This window comes from Artemia franciscana, chromosome 15 (assembly GCF_032884065.1).
Source record: "Artemia franciscana chromosome 15, ASM3288406v1, whole genome shotgun sequence".
Lineage (NCBI taxonomy): Eukaryota > Metazoa > Arthropoda > Branchiopoda > Anostraca > Artemiidae > Artemia > Artemia franciscana.
Window position 1 is genome coordinate 23,094,960 of NC_088877.1, and position 18,882 is coordinate 23,113,841.

Below are 18,882 nucleotides of genomic sequence, written 5' to 3' on the forward strand. Positions count from 1 at the left end.
ATTTAAATTAATAATTTTTGCACTTCTCATACATTTACTTTCTATCATAACAAATCCTCTAAAAAACAACAATGTTGTCAACCCCCCACCTCCAGCCCGCTTCGCAAAAAAAAAACAACCGAAAAACCAAAACAGACAGCCAAAAAAGCACATGATATCAATTTCCTTGCCTCAGCGCCATAGCAAGACTAGAAAACAAATTTTAACAGTAAAATGAAGTAAATATCTTGCTTTTCAGCCCCTTTGTGACAGCAGAATCCTAAAATATCATTTCGACAGCCTAAAGAAGTTAGTATTTAAAGTTTTTTCCCCTTATTAGTACAAAATGAAGATTTTCACCTCCCAGTTGGCTTTTGTGTTAATACAGGTTCCCTTGATAAGCCTAAATTTAATTAAATAGTTTTTGGCTATGTGCGTCATTAGTAAAATCTAACAGAGACCGTACAAAGCAACTAAAACGTTGTTTCAAACCTGTTTGCAAAAAGAAACGGTCTTAATAATTAAAAACTTATTAAATACTCAACTATTAAAACCAATTACAAAAAAATAACTTTCGTCCAAACCCAAACAAGAGCAGGCGGTCCCAACCAAAAATCCAACACTACGTCAGGGGGAGGGGGGCGCCACTGGATCCACCACCCTCCCTCCTGAAATATTTGTCTGACTCACAAAAAAGTAAAAAAAAAAATACGTACAAACAAACTTGTGATGCATTTTGTATTTTTTTTTCAAGCCTATCTCAAAAATAATTCCACCCAGCAACAATCCTGGATACACCCTTGGTCCCAGTTGTTCATGGAAGTGGCTTTATCCTCTACGCTGTCACAAGATGATAATTTTCGATATTCACATAATACATGAAAATGGATACGAAAAAATGCGTAACTGGTCTCTGAGAGAAAAACTACAGATACTATCTGATAATAGCAAGCAGGATCATACAACTAAATGTAGCCTATATATACATAAACACAAATATTACCTTTTTGAACTACTTCAAAATTCAATATTTTGACAAAAGAAAACTATGATTATACATATTCAAGTTATAAAGTCTTTGCAACGCGCAGTATTGAACCTTGGTCCGTCGATACAGGATGTAAGTAGCTTGTCTCTGAGAAAGAACTAATGATGCTGTCTAATATTACCAAGCAAAATCATACAGCTAAGTGTAGCCTATACACCTAAACGCAAATATTGCTTTTGTGGCACTTGATATTTACCAAGTGACATATAGCGATCGCAATTTCTGTCCGTCTGTCGGTACCGGTTTTGCTAGTTCGGGCACTTCCAGATAAGCTAGGACGATGGAAGTTGGCAGGCGTATCAGGGACCAGACCAGAATAAATCATTAATAGTCGCTTCCCCGACTCGACCATCTGAGCGGGGGGGGGGAGCGAGCGAACGTGATAATTAAGAAGAATTTTATTTGCCCATAAAACAAATGATTGTTTACATGGAAAAAATCTGAAACTGGATACGTGATCAATATAGCGATCGCTGAAAGTTGGCAGGCGTATCAGGGACCAGACCAGATTAAATTATAAATAGTTGCTTCCTCGATAATACTATCTAGGGGGGGAGTGGAAGGACGGTTAATTCGAAAACAAGAGCTAAGAGCTCATATGGCACTTGTGACGAGGCGAGAAGAGCTAAGAGCCAAGAGATCATATGGCATGAGCTCTAACAAAATTCTATGAAAAAATAGATTGATTTAAAAAGGAAAATAAGAGGCTTAATGCCGGTCAGGATTTAAAATGAGAGCTCTGAGTCACGATGTCTTTCTAAATATCAAAATTCATTAAGATCCGATCACCCACTCGTAAGTTATAAATACCTAATTTTTTCTAATTTTTCCTCTCCCTTTAGCCCCCCAGATGGTTGAATCTGGGAAAACGACTTTTTCAAGTCAAATTGTGCAGCTCCTTGACACGCCTACCAATTTTCATCGTTCTAGCACGTCCAGAAGAACCAAACTCGCTAAATCACTGAACCCCTCCTCCCAACTCCCCCAAAGAGAGCGAATCTAGTACGATTCTGTCAATCACGTATCAAGGACATTTGTTTATTCTATCCACCAAGCTTCATCCCGATTCCTCCACTCCAAGCGTTTTTCCAAGATTCCCCCCTCCAACACCCCCAAATGTCAAAAGATCTGGTCAGGATTTGAAATAAGAGCTCTGAGACATGAATTCCTTCTAAAAATCAAATTTAATTAAGATCCGATCATCTATTCGTACGATAAAAATACCCCAATTTTTGCGTTTTCGAAGAATTCCGGTTTCCCCCTCCAACTCCCCCCAATGTCACAGGATCTGGTCGGAATTTAAAATTAGAACTTTAAAGCACAAGATCCCTCTAAATATCCAATTTTCATTAAGATCTGGTCACCCTTTCATAAGTTACAAATACCTCGATTTTCAAAATTATCCCCCCCCCCAATTCCACCAAAGAGAGCAGATCCGGTCCGGTTATGTCAGTCACGTATCTTAGACCAAACTCTTCCCATCCAGTTTCATCCTGACCTCACCGCTTTAAGTATTTTCTAAGATTTCCGGTCCCCCCAACTGCCCCCCCCCCAATTACGCTTGATCCGGTTGAGATTTAAAATAAGAGATCTGAGTTATGAGGTCCTTGTAAATATGAAGTTTCATGAAGATCCGATCACTCCTTTGTAAGTTATAAATACGTCATTTTTTCTTATTTTTCAGAATTAACCCCCCCCCCCCAATAGAGCGGATCCGTTCCAATTATGTAAATCAGGTATGTGAGACTTCTGCTTATTTTTCCCACCAAGTTTCATCCCGACCCCTCCAATCTAAGCGTTTTCCATAATTTTAGGTTCCCCCACCCCAAACTTCCCCCAATGTCACCAAATCCGGTCAGGATTGAAAATAAGAGCTTTGAGACATGATATCCTTCTAAATATCAAATTTCATTGAGATCCGATTACTCGTTCGTAAGTTAAAAATACCTCATTTTTCTAACTTTTCGGAATTAACCCCTCCCCCAACTACCCCAAAGAGAGCGGATCCGTTCCGTTTATGTCAATCATCTATCTAAGACTTGTGTTTATTTTTCCCACCAAGTTTCATCCCGATCCCTCCACTCTAAGTGTTTTCCAAGTTTTAGGTTTCCCCCTCCCAACTCCCCCCCCCAAATGTCACCAGATCCGATCAGGATTTAAAATAAGAGATCTAAGACACGATATCCTTCTAAACATCAAATTTCATTGAGATCCGATCACCCGTTCGTAAGTTAAAAATACCTCATTTTTTCTAATTTTTCAGAATTACCCCCCCCCCCCCAACTACCCCCAAGAGAGCAGATCCGTTCCGATTATGTCAATCATGTATCTGGGACTTGTGCTTATTTTTCCCATCAGGTTTCATCCCGATCCCTCCACTCTAAGTATTTTCCAAGATTTTAGGTTCCCCCTTCCAACTCCCCCCAATGTCATCAAATCCGGTCGGGATTTCAAATAAGAGCTCTGAGACACGATATCCTTCTAAATATCAAATTTCATTGAGATCCGATCACCCGTTCGTAAGTTAAAAATACCTCATTTTTTCTAATTTTTCGGAATTAACCCCTCCCCCAACTACCCCAAAGAGAGCGGATCCGTTCCAGTTATGTCAATCATGTATCTAGGACTCGTGATTATTTTTCCCACCAAGTTTCATCCCGATCCCTCCACTCTAAGTGTTTTCCAAGTTTTAGGTTTCCCCCTCCCAACTCCCCCCCCCCCAATGTCACCGGATCCGGTCGGGTTTAAAATAAGAGCTCTGAGCCACGATATCCCTCTAAATATCAAGTTTCATTGAGATCCTATCACCCGTTCGTAAGTTAAAAGTACCTCATTTTTTCTAATTTTTCAGAAATACCCCCCCCCCCCCAACTACCCCAAAGAGAGCTGATCCGTTCCGTTTATGTCAATCATCTGTCTAGGACTTGTGCTTATTTTTTCCATCAAGTTTCATTCCGATCCCTCCACTCTAAGTGTTTTCCAAGTTTTAGGTTTCCCACTCCCAACTCCCCCCCAAATGTCACCAGATCCGGTCGGGATTTAAAACAATAGATCTAAGACACGATATCCTTCTAAACAGCAAATTTCATTGAGATCCGATCACCAGTTCGTAAGTTTAAAGTACCTCATTTTTTCCAAGTTTTCAGAATTACCCCCCCCCCCAACTACCCCTAAGAGAGCGGATCCGTTCCGATTATGTCAATCATGTATCTGGGACTTGTGCTTATTTTTCCCATCAAGTTTCATCCCAATCCCTCCACTCTAAGTATTTTCCAAGATTTTAGGTTCCCCCCTCCAACTCCCCCCAATGTCATCAGATTCAGTCGGGATTTAAAATAAGTGCTCTGAGACACAATATCATTCCAAGCATCAAATTTCATTAAGATCCCATCACCCGCTCATAAGTTAAAAATACTTCATTTTTTCCATTTTTTCCGAACTAACCGGCCCCCCACTCCCTCCCCCTAGATGGTAAAAATCGGGAAAACGATATTTAATCTGGTCCGGTCCCTGATACGCTTGCCAAATTTCATCGTCCTAGCTTACCTGGAAGTGCCTAAAGTAGCAAAACCGGGACCGACAGACCGACAGACAGACCGACAGAATTTGCGATTGCTATATGTCACTTAGTTAATACCAAGTGCCATAAAAATAGAAAAAATGGGGTATTTTTATCTTACGAACGGGTTATGGGATCTTAATGAAATTTGATATTTAGAAGGATCTCATGTCTAAGAGCTCTTATTTGAAATCCCGACCAGATCCGGTGACACTGGGAGGAGTTGATGGGGGAAACCGGAAATCTTGGAAAACTCTTAGTAATAAATAGGGATGAAACTTGATGGAACAAATGTTACAATACTGAACAAGAAGAGACAATAGGAACACTGTATTTGCAAGTTTATCTTTGTAATAATTGCCAATAAACAAAGAACATACAAATCGATAACTCTAGCACCGAGTCTAATATTAGGTTCTGACCTCGTAACAAGTACCATATGAGCTCTTGGCTCTTCCGACCCCGTCACAAGTGCCAGCTCTTGGCTTTTGTTTTAATCTACAATAGCTTTCAATGTTGAAAAAAATGTTTAATAACCTCAATGCAAATAAAATTCCTTGCGACACTGAGCCTTGCGACACTGAGGGTTGAACACTGGTAAGGATTGTTCCTGGGGCTGACTTTAACCACTCCGTTGTCACAAGGTGAATAATTTGGATATTCAGATAAAACATGAAATGGATATGGAAGATAAGCAGCTCTGACGAAACAAATGAACATGTAGTACACGGAAAAATGCGTTAGGCTCTTTCTTAGCAAATCCTAGTAGCTAACAGTAAAGACCGACATTAAAGCCTAAAAACAAGTGAAAATTGTCCCGTATATAAGAGGTGGGGGAGGGAAAAAGTACAAGGTCATAAGGTCTTATGAAGGACATATAGGACTGACATTCACAGGGTCCAATGGGACTACTCTTTACTAGTCATGGGCAGAGACGTGTTTAACTAGCTCCTCAAAGATTCTAACAAATGCAACGGTCTTAAAAGTTTAAACGTGTTTAGCTGATCCAAATGTGTCTAACTGTTGAACTGGAATAAGTTTTCTGAATGTTACTGTAAGCGGCCCCCTTCCACCCTCCTCCACACACACAAAATTTTCTTTTTATTTCATAAAGGCCCGAATAGTATTTTAACTTTTTATACTAAATAAAACAACCGTTCTTAACAAGTGCTGTTTTCAGCAAATGAAACTCCAGCCTTTGGTGGATCAGATGGGGTGGCAGCTCTACACTTACTTATGGTAGTTTCTGGCTGTTTTTAGTTTGACGGGTTGCACAATTCTATTTCTGATCGTTTTAGTTTTAATAATGATTGACACTTCTCAATGAAAAACTCTTTTTGAAAAACGGCTTTTACTATTCATCTGTAAAAAAAAAAGATTTTCGTCCAAAACTGATTTTTATCTGAAAACATGTTCGCGAAACAATTTATAAAATTATTTTTCCCATCAGGCTTCTTTTAGAATTATACATGAAATTTTTCTTCGAGGCAGTCTACATTAGAAAGGTGACCCGAAAAAAAATTAAGGGCCCTAGTCAGGGCCAAAGACCTGACTTAAAGATTAAAGCAAGCAAAGGGAGGGGAGTGAGGCAATAAGATCCTGCAGAGGCCTGAGAGACGCTATATACCATTTACAGGGGCCAACAGGAGGAGTTCCACCCAATCAAAGTGTGGGGTGATGGCCCCAACTTCAACTTCATTAAGTTAGCAAGGAAAAACATTGGTGTCAGTGGTAGGAAGGGGGAGGGGGTTGTAAGCCATCCAAGTACGTTATAACTCAAGTTTAAAGTGGAAAGTACACCTGTCTCTATGGCACACCCTCTTCCGGTTTTAAATATACACGTCGCTGCAGTTTGAACCCTACTATATTTTCTTTTAATCTATTAGCTGAAGCCATAATTTGAAAACCAGATTTAAACCGTGTAGATACTAAATACGGCTCATTGCATGAGCCTGGTTACCATAACATACCTGTTCATTTTCAGAAGTACATCCCCTCGGTTAATATACGCTTGAGTGTAATCAGCCCTCATACTGATTGCTTGTCTGTACAAAGCATCTGCTTCTGGCAAACGAGTAGTATTTCTCGCTACAAGGCTTGCTAAATTCAGGAACACATTCAAATGATTCGGGGCAATTCTGGTCTGGTAAGTTTCACCTGGTTTGGCTCGAGGCAATAAAGACTTGGCCTAAGAAATACAAGGCTCAATTAAGCATTTTTTTGAGAATTAAATAAAAAACAAGTTTTTTTTTCAGCTGAAAGTAAGGAGTAGCACCCAAACTTCAAACGGGCAGAAACTATTACGTATATGAGGGGTGTTAGCCCCTATTCAATATCTCTCTCTTCACACTAAAGTTTTTTAGTGATTTTTAAGTAGCTTTTTATTGTTGTAATCAAACCTTTGTGTTTCAGGAGTCGTTCTTAAAGAATCGGGACAATATTCAAACTTAAGAGTAAAAAGTGAGGTGTTGAGAAGGGGGCAACACTTTTTATACACGTAATAATTTCTGTTCGATTTAACTTTAACTAATATTGCTCTTTACTTTCAGTTGGAAGAAAACTTTTTTTTTATGTAAATTCTGATCGTTTTTTTAATATTGAAAGGAAATCTGGCTCTAACTCCGTGAAAAAATCCCCCCTCCCACCAAAAATACACTCTAGTCAGTTCAATTCCAGTGAAAATTTACCCCGTACAATTACCCTTAACGTCTCCGTGCGTAAAATTGAGTCGGCAAAGAGAAAGCAAGACATATGAAAATAATTTCGTTTATGAATTCTGCCAAATTCCTCAAGTAAAAGAATTCCCTCAAGAGTTCACCCCCCGGAGCCTTACTTCCCCATAGAAAATTCTCCCCGTGGTAAATCCCTCGGCAGAAAATCCGTCCCCCATCCGAAAAATGTATGCATACTTCCAAAAACAAATACTATATGTACAAAATGGATAAATTTTCCAACATAATGATCTTTCCCCAGGGACTGTGGAGGGTCATATTATCTCTGGAGGCAGAATTATTGGGCCTTTCAACTCTGCTGAACAAAATGGATACCTCAAAATTCGGATCAGACAATTTTCGGAAAAAGTGGCGTGGGAGGGGGCCTAGTTGCCCTCCAATACTTTTGGACACTTGATAAGGGCACTAGAACTTAAAAGTCACTTGAAAAGGGCACTAGACATTCTAGGACCACTGAGTCAAAACAATCGACCTGGAAAAAAAACACGATAAAAATGCAAATAAACACACATCCGTAATCTTTCTTCTGGCAAAAAATTTAAATTCCATATTTTTACAAAGGTAAGGTCAAACCAAAGGCATATTTTACAGCGCCATTGCGCTGCCTAAATAAAGAGCGATGTGGGTACAATGTCTTTTTTTTTACCAGGGCACTTCGTATCGAAGGAGTTGTGGTAAAAACTTCGAAAAGGACTCATTCGATTGGAAATTGAAGGGGCTAATGCCCTTTTAAAAAGTCGAAAGCGATTGGAGAGTATCTGATCCCTCTACCACGCCCACCATTCCTCCAAACACATAAAATCAACATTTTGAGAAATCCATTTTGTTCAACGTAGTTGAAAGATCCAGAAATTATGCCTTTGAGGATGAAAACCCCCCATAGTCCTCAGGGCAAGGGCTTTAAGTTACGCCCTGGGGGCATTTAAGTTTATGTAGAAAGGGCGATCGTATAAACTTTTTACTACCCTTTTTGAAATTCAGGGTCATCGGAGGGCAGATACCCCCCCCCCCCACACACACACACAAAAACACCTCGTATTTTCCCAAAATGAATCTGATAGAAATTTTGAGATGGAAGTTTGTTGTCACAAAAACTTCGAAAAGAGCTCATTCAGCTGAAAATTGAAAGGGCTAGTGCACTATTTGATAATCAAAAGTCATTGGAGGACAACTCCAATGAGCCACCATCTTCCCAAACACATCCAATCAAAATTTTGAGATAGCCATTTTGTTCAACATAATTTGAAAGGTCCAAAAACTACAGTTTCGAGGATGACAGCCACTCACAGCCCTCAGGGCAATGGTTGTAAGCTAAGCCCTGGGGAATATAAGGTATATACAGAAAGGATGATCGTAAAAACTATGGGATGGGCTCATTTGATTGTAAATCAGGTGTACTGGGGCCTTTTTAAAGATTCAGAGTGATCAGAGGGTGGATACCTCCCCACATAACGTATTTTCCGGAAATTCATCTAATTGGGATTTTGAAATGGCCATTTGTTGTCGTAGAAATTTCGAAAACAGGTCATTCGATTGGAAATTGAAAGGGCTTGTGCTCTTTTAAATAGTTGGAAGTGACTGTAGGGCGACTTTGTTCAATGCAATTGAAAGGACCGGAAATTAAGTCTCTTAGGTCTCTTATGTCTCTGGGGACAAAATAAGGTAAATATAGAAAGGGTATAAACGTCGGAGGGGGCTCGTTGGATTGGTAAACAGAATTTCTAGTGCCATTTTTAAGATTCAGAGTGATCTAAGGGTGGATAACCTCCCCCACCCCAAAACTCACATTTTCTTGAACTGCATCTGATAGAAATTTCGAGATGGCAATTTGTTGCAGTATAAACTTCGAAAAAGGCTCATTCGATTGGAAATTAAAAGGACTAGTGCCCTTTTTATTAGTCAAAAGTAATTGGAGGGCAACAAGTCCCCTCGCGTCCACAATTTCCAAAACAAACATAATCAAATTACGTGCCAAAATTAATCAAAATAATAATAGGGCTGATAACCCATATGCCTTCTCAAGACCAGAAAACAATTTGCACTTTACTGAAAACAAAATACATTTGAAATGTTTTCACCTTTTTTCTTCATAAATGAAAAATTATCAAAACCTTAAGGAAGAAACTTCAGTATATGTCAATTAATCTCACAATCCACGGTCATTCGTTTGTTTGTTTTTTCAGTAAAGCATAAATTGTGTTCTGGTCTTGAGAAGGCATAGGGGTTATCTGCCCTACTCATGTTAATTTTTTCTCGTTTCGAGTTTGACTTGGCTATTTATTGTAATTTTTGTTCGTTTTGAGTTTCATTTATTTATTGATAGTGATTTGTAGTAGTCCTCTGCTTGGAAGATTATTTGACTTTATTTTTGCTCATTCTTGGCTTAATGGAGCTCTTTACCTTTCTTTGCAAAACATGTACTATGAAAAAGCTTTTTAAATTAATCAGCATAATAAACCGATTTTTTAATGTATCTATCGACGCAAAATTTTCGCTTTTTCGAGTTTCGGTTACTATTGAGTCGCGTCACTCCTTACTTACAGTTCGTTACCACGAACTGTTTGATCAAGCTAATCACACCGTAACACGCAATAACTTAAGGTTCTGAAACAGTTTCCTCTTAATTTTTTTCAGCTCGTTGTCATAACAAAAAAGGCTTTTTGATTAAAAATAACACTTTTAGAAAAACCTTGGAAATTAAGCTTACTGTTACACGTGTCAGATGAGATCAGATGAGGATAAGATTGTATTGAAGTAATTCCCGTATTCGTTTTGGAATTTTGTTTATTTATGTTGGTTAAAAATTATAGGCTTAAAAAGGGACAAGAGATATAAATGGGGAGCTAGGCTAGACACAATTTGTAGATAAAAAGTGAAGTAAAATACACCTCGAATAATAAAAGTAAGCTCGAACTTGCTAATAACCTTCAACCCCTATCAGAAAACAGTTGAGTAAAGCTGGATATAAATTTTAAAGACTTGGTCGCCAAAGTTAGATAAGCTTGTGTCAGCGACACCAATTCAAGCAAAAGTGCGATACATGACAACTTTGCATTCAGCAAGAAAATTTTTAAATACACATTTTCTTCATTTCTTGTAACCCTTGATTTCCTGAAGCAAGATCAAAATCTAGTACAACCAAGGTTGAGGTTTTAATGGAAGTTTTGCATTCCACCATCCTAAGACATATTGGTGCACAAAACCTTATCCAGACAACTAAATCATTTCCCACTAGAAGTACGAAAATATCTCTCTCTTTAGAGCTTAATTGCTCAGTCGCATTTATCCAAATGCTCGAAAATTAATTTTCACTCCAGAGAGGCTCTTGTTATTTTCAAAAAGCCTCCAATCCCCTATGTTCCTTAGCATGGCCATGAAGTGGGGCTTTTAATTAAGTCAAATAGCCCTCTGTCCGTCCTGTTTCGATTAATCCTTATGCTTGGCGGTATATCAGTTGTAATTAAGTGAGTGTTCCTAGATTGCTGTGAACTTTCGTTTGTGAACAAAATTAATAAATTTTAGGGATATGAATATAAAAGAAAATGGCATAGTTTCTGCAATGTGAAAACAATACATGAGGGGTAGGAAAAACGGAAAGACAACACCCATCTAAAACCTACATTTAATTAAAAAAAACAAAAATGGGATGTGAGAAGGAGATCAAAATAAAAAACTGCTTCTACTTTTTCTAGTTGCTGATTATTTAAAGGAGAAAGGTTCTTTCCAAGCTTTCAAAGAAACGATGAAAAAATTGATATCAAAAGCAATTCTGAAAATATTTCTGAAAAATAAGATGAAAAAAGACAACGCTTATCGAGAAAAATTCAACAGAAAAACAATCACATCCAAGATAAAGAAATAAAAATGGCAAAACTTCTAAGTATTTTGAGCAAATAATAAGATATTGGAACACAAATTGGACCAACCCAACTGAAAAGGAGATAGACTACAAATCTAATTGAATAGGCTATAAATTTAGTAGGTTTAAGGATAAGACTATGAATCTCAGCTTTAGGGAAAACGTCACGTGGTTTCCATTAAATCACCAAAGCCGATCTGCAGTTAAAAGTTGCTAGGATAAATGTAGGACATACGACAACTTGATATAATTTGAATGCGACCATAACATAGAAATAATGAACTACTTTAAGAGGACCCAGATATGCGTACTTCATGACATATTGGCAAGTTATTAAATTCCAAATTGTGGGCCGTGGCACCCTTTACAATAAAGGAAACTTGCCATCATATTTCGAGACACATCTGCATTCAAAACTTAAAAGATTCATGTTTTTACTTTATTATTAATTCAGAGAAAAATTCCATGATTCAAAGATAAAAGTTGATATTTCGGCATTTTAGATTTGGAGAAAGTTGTAAAAATACAATTAATTACAATAGAACTTGGGGAATGTGGAAATTACACAATGACAATTATTTAAAAAATCCGAGATTTACATCCCGTCTCAAAGTTCGGCTAGGGCTTGATGCATCATCTTAAGGCTGGTGGCCCTCAGCCCCCCAAAGATTTCTTACCCTCGCTTTATTCATATACCCAGTTCAAACCCTTCTCAATACTACTAAAGGCCCCACCAAGAGGCCGTTTCTTCTCCCACGCTGATCAGTAAACTACTTCCTCTTCTTTTATTCTAATTATTTCGATGGTATTTTGAACCTGAGTCATACTGTCCATCACATTAGAAAGACCTTTCTCTCACTACAATTTGAATATACAAAACCTGATCCTGAATTTAGTGCAACAAATTCTGAAATTGCATTTTTTCGAAGCTGGAAGCAATTGCCTCCATACAATATTCCTCTTGGAAATAGCAGGATCAAGCTAGCAGATCACATATCTTATTTCGGTCTCCTAATTCCAGTCTCAATAAAGGATGCAAAGAAGATTTTGGTAGCTCACATCGAACTTCGAGCTATGCATCTTTTGTAACAAATAAGCTACTTTTTAACCCCCCTCTTGTTTCCAATTTTTCCCGCATTACTTGTACGTTGCAACGTCCTGGAAAATCTTTGAGAATTCCTTTTGTTTTCCTTTTTTCGCAAAACATCTACGGTGCGATTCATGGGCACGTAATTTTTATTGAGCAAGCATTGCAGTGTTGAACTTTTCCTTTCTGAAGAAAAACAAGTATCTGTTTATAATGCCTGGTTATTAAAACTAACTTATACTTCGGTTTCAATACTGACCCATTACCTCGATTTCATTCTTGTTTATTTTTTCCCCTCCTTTACTTGAAGTGATTTTATGCCTTCCCTAGTGTCTTCGTCTTAATTGGTGTTTACTGCTGTAAATCTTTTAATCTTTTCCGGCTCCGTCTTTTTCTTTTATTGGACGTATTTTCGAATAAATAATAATAACGACAATATGAAAGATAAAGGGAGAAAGACAAGGGGTACGGCGCTTCATTTTTGGCGGTCAAACTATGAACTCAAAATACACTTTGGCGAACCACCCTTCGGGAAAATATAGAAATGGTATTTTAACGAAAAAAAACCTACTTGCTACAAAAAAAAACAACGAAAAAATCCGGATTACAAAGTATTTTATCAAGTTCGGTTTAGGAAAATACATCATTATTTTCTAAAATCATAATTTTCACCAAAATCTAAGACAATCACATAAGCCAACAAAATAGAGAAAATGAAAGATAATAAAACCAGATTCTACGGACAAAGAATTTTTCATTTTAAGTAATTAAAAAAAGTCATTTTCTTTATTGATACCACCAGAAAAATGCACTTCAATTACATCAATGTGTTGAACTGTGGGCTCTTAGCGTAGGGTTTACGGATCCCTTGGACGGACTCCAAACAACCTAAGGTCAAGAATGCCAATTATATCACTATCTAACATTATTTAGGGACTTTATTGTCAGGGAAGGGTAGTTAAAAACGAAAGACGATGAGAAAAATATTGGGACAACCGTGACAATGAAGCCATTTTGTTTAGGCAAGAGGCTCCCCTCGAATACGTGTCGTTGCTGAGCTATGTTTATAGCCTCTGTGGGAAACATCATGCCCGCATTCTGGCGACGGTGTATTAGCTCCTTGATATTTCTTAGAATAATCTAAATTACATTGTCACAAACCCATGTTAAAATTGTTTTACGAGTAGATAGGCTAGATAGCAGCGAAGGTTTTTTCATGGCTGATGTGGAAATGTGAGGTCAGGAAATATTTAAGATGTGTTTACGTAACTGAGCGGGTGATGGTTCTGTCTGGCATTTTTTAAAAGGATATTACTTTCTATTTGAAAGGTCTAAAATTACTTTCTATGTGAAGAAGGTCTAAAAACTCCATATCTGGGGCTGAAGACTATGAGGAAATACCGTATATTAATAGGTTGGAATTCAAAATAAAAATTTCGACATTCAAATTTCGAATGAATCCCGAAAATAGTTCCGGATTTGAGTTCCTTTTGCTATATTACATTTCACATAATGTTTTTCAGCTCTACTGAAGAATATGTATTCGAAATTTTAAAAAGTTTCATAAAAAAATTCGTCAATGCATACGAAAGTCTTACTTTTAAATACGCATCTTCAGCTTCCTGGAGAAGTCCCAAATTTGTATAAGTTCTTCCAACATTGATATGTGCACCAACGTCATCTTCCTGGACCCTAAATTCAGAATTTAATTTGATAAAAACTTTCTCCCATAATTTTACGCTACAAAGGAAGCATCATAATTCGACTTCTCCCCCAAAAAAGGAATACTCATAAGGAAATACACAGATGTAAATAAGGATATTCTGTCACTCATTCATTTCAATGTTGTGAGTGGAGCATTTTTCTATGCCAACATAAAAGTTTTAACAAATGTGGGAGAGCTCACAAAATCAAATTATTTTGACAACAAAACACTTTACTGCCAACTGTTACCTTCTCTCTTAGGATGCCATGCATAAAGGAATACTTTATTCAAATGAGATAATATTAAAAAAAAACAAGAATTCTCAAACCTTGAAATTCTTTCCAACAAATATATTGCATCGACTTTCATTAAGCAAATTTCTTTATTCATAGACTATGCTGTAAAATCAATAGAAATAATGATATTTGCGTTACAGAAATTCAAAATATTAAAGGATGTACTAAATAACACAAACAAATGACCATTATCAGTATTTACTATAAGAGATAGGCTATATGCCATTTTTAATGGCATATAGAAATTTTTTAATGCCCTAAAAACTGTTACCTAATTTGCAAGTAATAGTCTATACTTATTTAGCATGCGTCTACGTAGTATTTGATTCAATTAGTAAATGATAGCTTATCTTGAACAATTCCAGCATACCTTTAGGCTTAGTAATCTATGATTAAAGGGTGTTCCTACGAAGCTTTTGACATTAAGCATCATTACTTAGCTTCACTTGAAAGAAATACAACCATACACGTATGTTCAATAATGCATAGTGAAAGGTTAACCCATCGAGGGCTACATGCAATACATTACTATATACTGGATATAGACCTACCCCAGTTTCTAAGAAAATATCGAGACCTTCGCTTTATAAAAGCAAGAGTCCAATTGCAGTTTCATCGGCTATCAGCAAAGTATTTGAGAAAGTACTGCTGCCCCATATTACGTCGCACGCTTCACTGGTAGCCAAACAACTTGTATCCAGCCATGAGTTGGGCTGTGGCCATGCTTAGCGCCTACTAAGTAGAATAATGATAACTAAATCCTTGATTAAAAACCCCTATTTTTTTTTGTAGCGTCGTCATTTCGGCTGCTTCGATTCTGTCGCCTATTCACAAACACTTTAGCGCCTCTTAGATTCATCAGTCGACCCCTGCAACATGCTTGTTCTCCATGACTGGTATTCCCACGCGCATATTCGTTTAGCTTTGGGATGAGAAACAATCGCCGGTCACCACAAGCAAAAGCTTTCTAATCCAATTCAGCTTTTCAAAGGAATTCGGCAAGGATCTGCTCTAAGCCTTAAAGTCTTTAATTCTAAGATTTGTTCTATAACTATACTCGTTCGAGGGACATTTTCTTTGGAGGGCCTGAATCTAAGTTTTAATTCTTAAGCGGATGACTTGTTGCTCAACAGCCAAGCAGCATGCTAAGGGGAATACAAGAGAATCGTCGTCTTATAGTGACCCTATTCGGAAGAATATGACTACGGGTCAATATAGAGAAAACGTAATTTATGGTTTTTAGCGGCACTAACTCAACCAATTCTAAACTTGTCCTTGATGGTGTCATAATCCAGCAGCCCAAGTCCATGAAGTACCTTCGTATCAAGTGTGGTCAGGCATCTGGGTCAACTACAGGCCTATTGACTGAACCAGTCTGTAATTATTTCAGCTCAGCATGCGGAAAAGCTGTCAAATGCAAGCGGCCATTCAACCGATTCATAATGTTGAAACTATTCAATTGCATGGCCACTCCTGCCATCTAGTGCATATCACCGATCTGGTAAATATCACAGTTGAAGACTCTTTTTGCAATATTGGGCCCATCTCAGTCACTATGTGATTTTCGGCTCTTCGCGAAACTCTTCTACCAACTAGTGTCAACGTTGCGCACACATCAACCTCAACCATTTTACCTCCGACTTAATATATATTCATGACTACTACAACGGGAAGGGAACTTGTAATAAATAAAACAGCTAGAAAGAGGATATTTAGCCCAAAAAGACCTTCTGGTTAGGCAAACACGTGAAGGGTCCACCCCTATATCAAATGTTGGTTCACTCCCCACATGCAATCAATACAAAATTAATAGCTAATATTGACAATCATTTTTAATTTTCATTTGACTTTTGGCTCGTCTAAAACTTCACGAAGTTATGTATAGGTATTATAGCTGCAAATGAATTATTTTAGGGTAGGCCCATGGATCCTTTGGTGGATGGGTCGAGGGGTATGGAGGATGATTCCTAAAGCACTTGACGTATTTTCAAGTCGTAAATTTTTGAATTTTGTAAAGGAGTGTTTCATATCAAAATGGAGAGGAGGCGTTAATTCGCTTCCCTTGTTCGGTTAAATATATTTGGACTAAACCTTCAATATTGATACTGGGTCCTTTAAAATTAATAGCTCCTCTTAGAGTGAGAATATTTCAAGGAAAATAACTAAAATAATATGTAAACCCAATCTGAAGTGGGAGGGATAGAGGCATACCTTATAGCGAGATTTCAACAAAGATCCCTCACCCTTTCTGGCAAATCGAAAAATATACCCGAGAATCCATTCCCCGAAATTCAGGACCTCTCCCCCATGCAATTTTTAAAGTACTGATACTACCTGATTACCGATATTACCATGTTGAAGCCTTGTTAAATATACGTACAACGCACAGAGCTAATGGTTGAGACGGGCAATAGCCCTCTCATTTACAGGACAACCCTGAAGATGATGTTAGAAACGGGCGAAAACTAAATATAAAATTTTCAAACGAGAGTAGAGTATGACATTAAAGCTTAAAGTGACCAAACACCATCCTATGTACGATAAGGTCTCTCACCCTTCATGACTCCTCTCTCTTTTAATGTCGTAAGATTTCAAAAAATTTTCCTGACATTAAGGATGCTCACAATAAAGCATGAGCTAAACTTTAGCATAGAGCAGATGCTCTTTCCCCTATATACAGGATGATGTTTGTTCGTGTTAGGTTTTAACACCGTCACTTCACTTATTTTTTTGAAAAAGAAAAAACAACATTTGAACATTACATGCTTTAAACATGTTATGAAAGGATTTGAAGATACTTACAATCCTTAAAACGAAGATAAATTATCGTACACAGGAGAGAGATGCCCCTCTCATTCACTTATTAACTTTTTACAGTAAAGTTTGACATTCAATCCTTCAGAAACTGATATGTTGCCTTAAGACAAGAACAATGTGATAATGTTTGCAATGGTTGGACACTCCTTCTCCAAATAAATCCAGGATTTTCTTTTGCACTAGATGTGTACAAGTTGTGAGCCTCTATTCTATAGAAACTCCATAAAAAAAAACAACTGAGTAGAGTGACAAAGATGATAGATACCGTCCTGATTTAGGTTATTGCACCAATCATTTGGTGGAAAAAAAATTTCTGGATTTTTTTTGTCTATGTTCAAGCGTTTTATCACTTGATTAAACAATAGTAAATTAGCAAAGTTAATTCGCTTTGTAAGCATGTTTTCTTTAATTTAGGGATATTACTTTCTATTTTGAGGAAAACTTATGAAGGTGCAAAGGCAAGAGTAGGCCAGTGCTTTGACGCTAAGATCTACAACCGAAATATCAAGGAGGCACACTCGTGCCTCTTTAAAGAGGCGAACCACGACAATGTTAAGCGATCTTCGGTTCCAGTGGTCGCAGAGGGATGGGGAGGGATGCATTTCGTAGCCCGAGCTCCAACTAAGAAACCTGCCAAATTTCATCCCCCTCCGACTTTTCCTTCATGGGGAAAATCTGGCCGAAAGTTTCGACCCCCCAACCCCAGCCCCCCTTTAACGTTGTCCGATCGGGCTGAAATTCACAAGTTAAGGTCCCCTAGGGCCCAGGAGCTTATCCGCGAAATTTCAGCTCGATCCGATAACTCCTTCCCTGTTTTCCAGAAACCACGCATAGCTAGTTAATGTTCATGTTCTCCTTTTGTTTTTTTTTTCTGCCACGCCTACAGGTCACAGCCGACATCGGATCTGGGTGTACGAAGACTCATTCGACGCGAAATTCTCCGAGTAATTTTCCGGGAAAGTTTCGTCGGAAAATCTTAACCCCCCGATTTTCTAGCTTACCAATAAGAGCCCATGTTAATTTTTGAAATTCTTAGAAGTTATTTAAAAGTTATATTTATACACATGCAGGTATTTCGACTTCAAACATGCCCGGTTAGCTCAGTCGGTAGAGCGTGGGACTTTTAATCGTAAGATCAAGGGTTCAAGTCCCTTATCGGGCGTTTTTTTTCACAAAATATGAAAAAAAACTTCGTTTTCTTAAAGAGTTAAAGAGGCTGCGTCCCAAAGTCGAACCTTAAAACGTACCGGAATTAGGAGAGGCAGTCCTAATTTCTGTACGAGGAGTACAGGAATTATTAAATTACATCCACCATGGATTCTAGAAAAACGTACAGAAATAATATGAAAAAAACTTCGTTTTCTTAAAGAGTTAAAGAGACTGCGTCCCAAAGTCGAACCTTAAAACGTACAGGAATTAGGAGAGGCAGCTGGGGGGCTGCCGCCCCCCAAACCCCCCGCTTTTAAAGACTCTTTTGTACAGGTTTTTTGTTTTGTTAATTAAAAGAGGGCCTTTCCGAAGCCAAGAGCGGGGGGTTAGGGGGGCGGCAGCCCCCCACAACAAAAAACCTGTACAAAAGAGTCTTTAAAAGCGGGGGGTTTGGGGGGCGGCAGCCCCCCTTCTGCCTCTCCTAATTCCTGTACGTTTTAAGGTTCGACTTTGGGACGCAGCCTCTTTAACTCTTTAAGAAAACGAAGTTTTTTTCATATTATTGATAATAGATATACCTCCTAACCAGGCAAAATATAACAGAAAAAATTGAGAGCAGTCTAGACCTATGAACCTTAGTCTCAAATAAGA

The 18,882-nt window shown here is 38.0% G+C and overlaps 2 protein-coding genes across 5 annotated transcripts in view; one reads left to right on the forward strand and one right to left on the reverse strand.

The window, feature by feature from the left end:
- Window positions 1-18,882, reverse strand: part of LOC136036204 (protein O-mannosyl-transferase Tmtc3-like) — a 261,671-nt gene that overhangs the window by 33,406 nt on the left and 209,383 nt on the right. For all 4 annotated transcript variants that reach the window (XM_065718290.1, XM_065718292.1, XM_065718291.1 and 1 more), the window contains 2 exons: window positions 13,863-13,956; window positions 6,557-6,774 (listed from right to left, as the gene is read on the reverse strand). In XM_065718290.1, the coding sequence (XP_065574362.1) occupies window positions 6,557-6,774; window positions 13,863-13,956 (312 nt within the window). The remainder of the gene's footprint in view (window positions 1-6,556; window positions 6,775-13,862; window positions 13,957-18,882) is intronic.
- The window catches only part of LOC136036202 (nuclear pore complex protein Nup205-like), a 378,694-nt gene that overhangs the window by 14,878 nt on the left and 344,934 nt on the right, over window positions 1-18,882 (forward strand). The gene's annotated exons all lie outside the window — the stretch shown is intronic.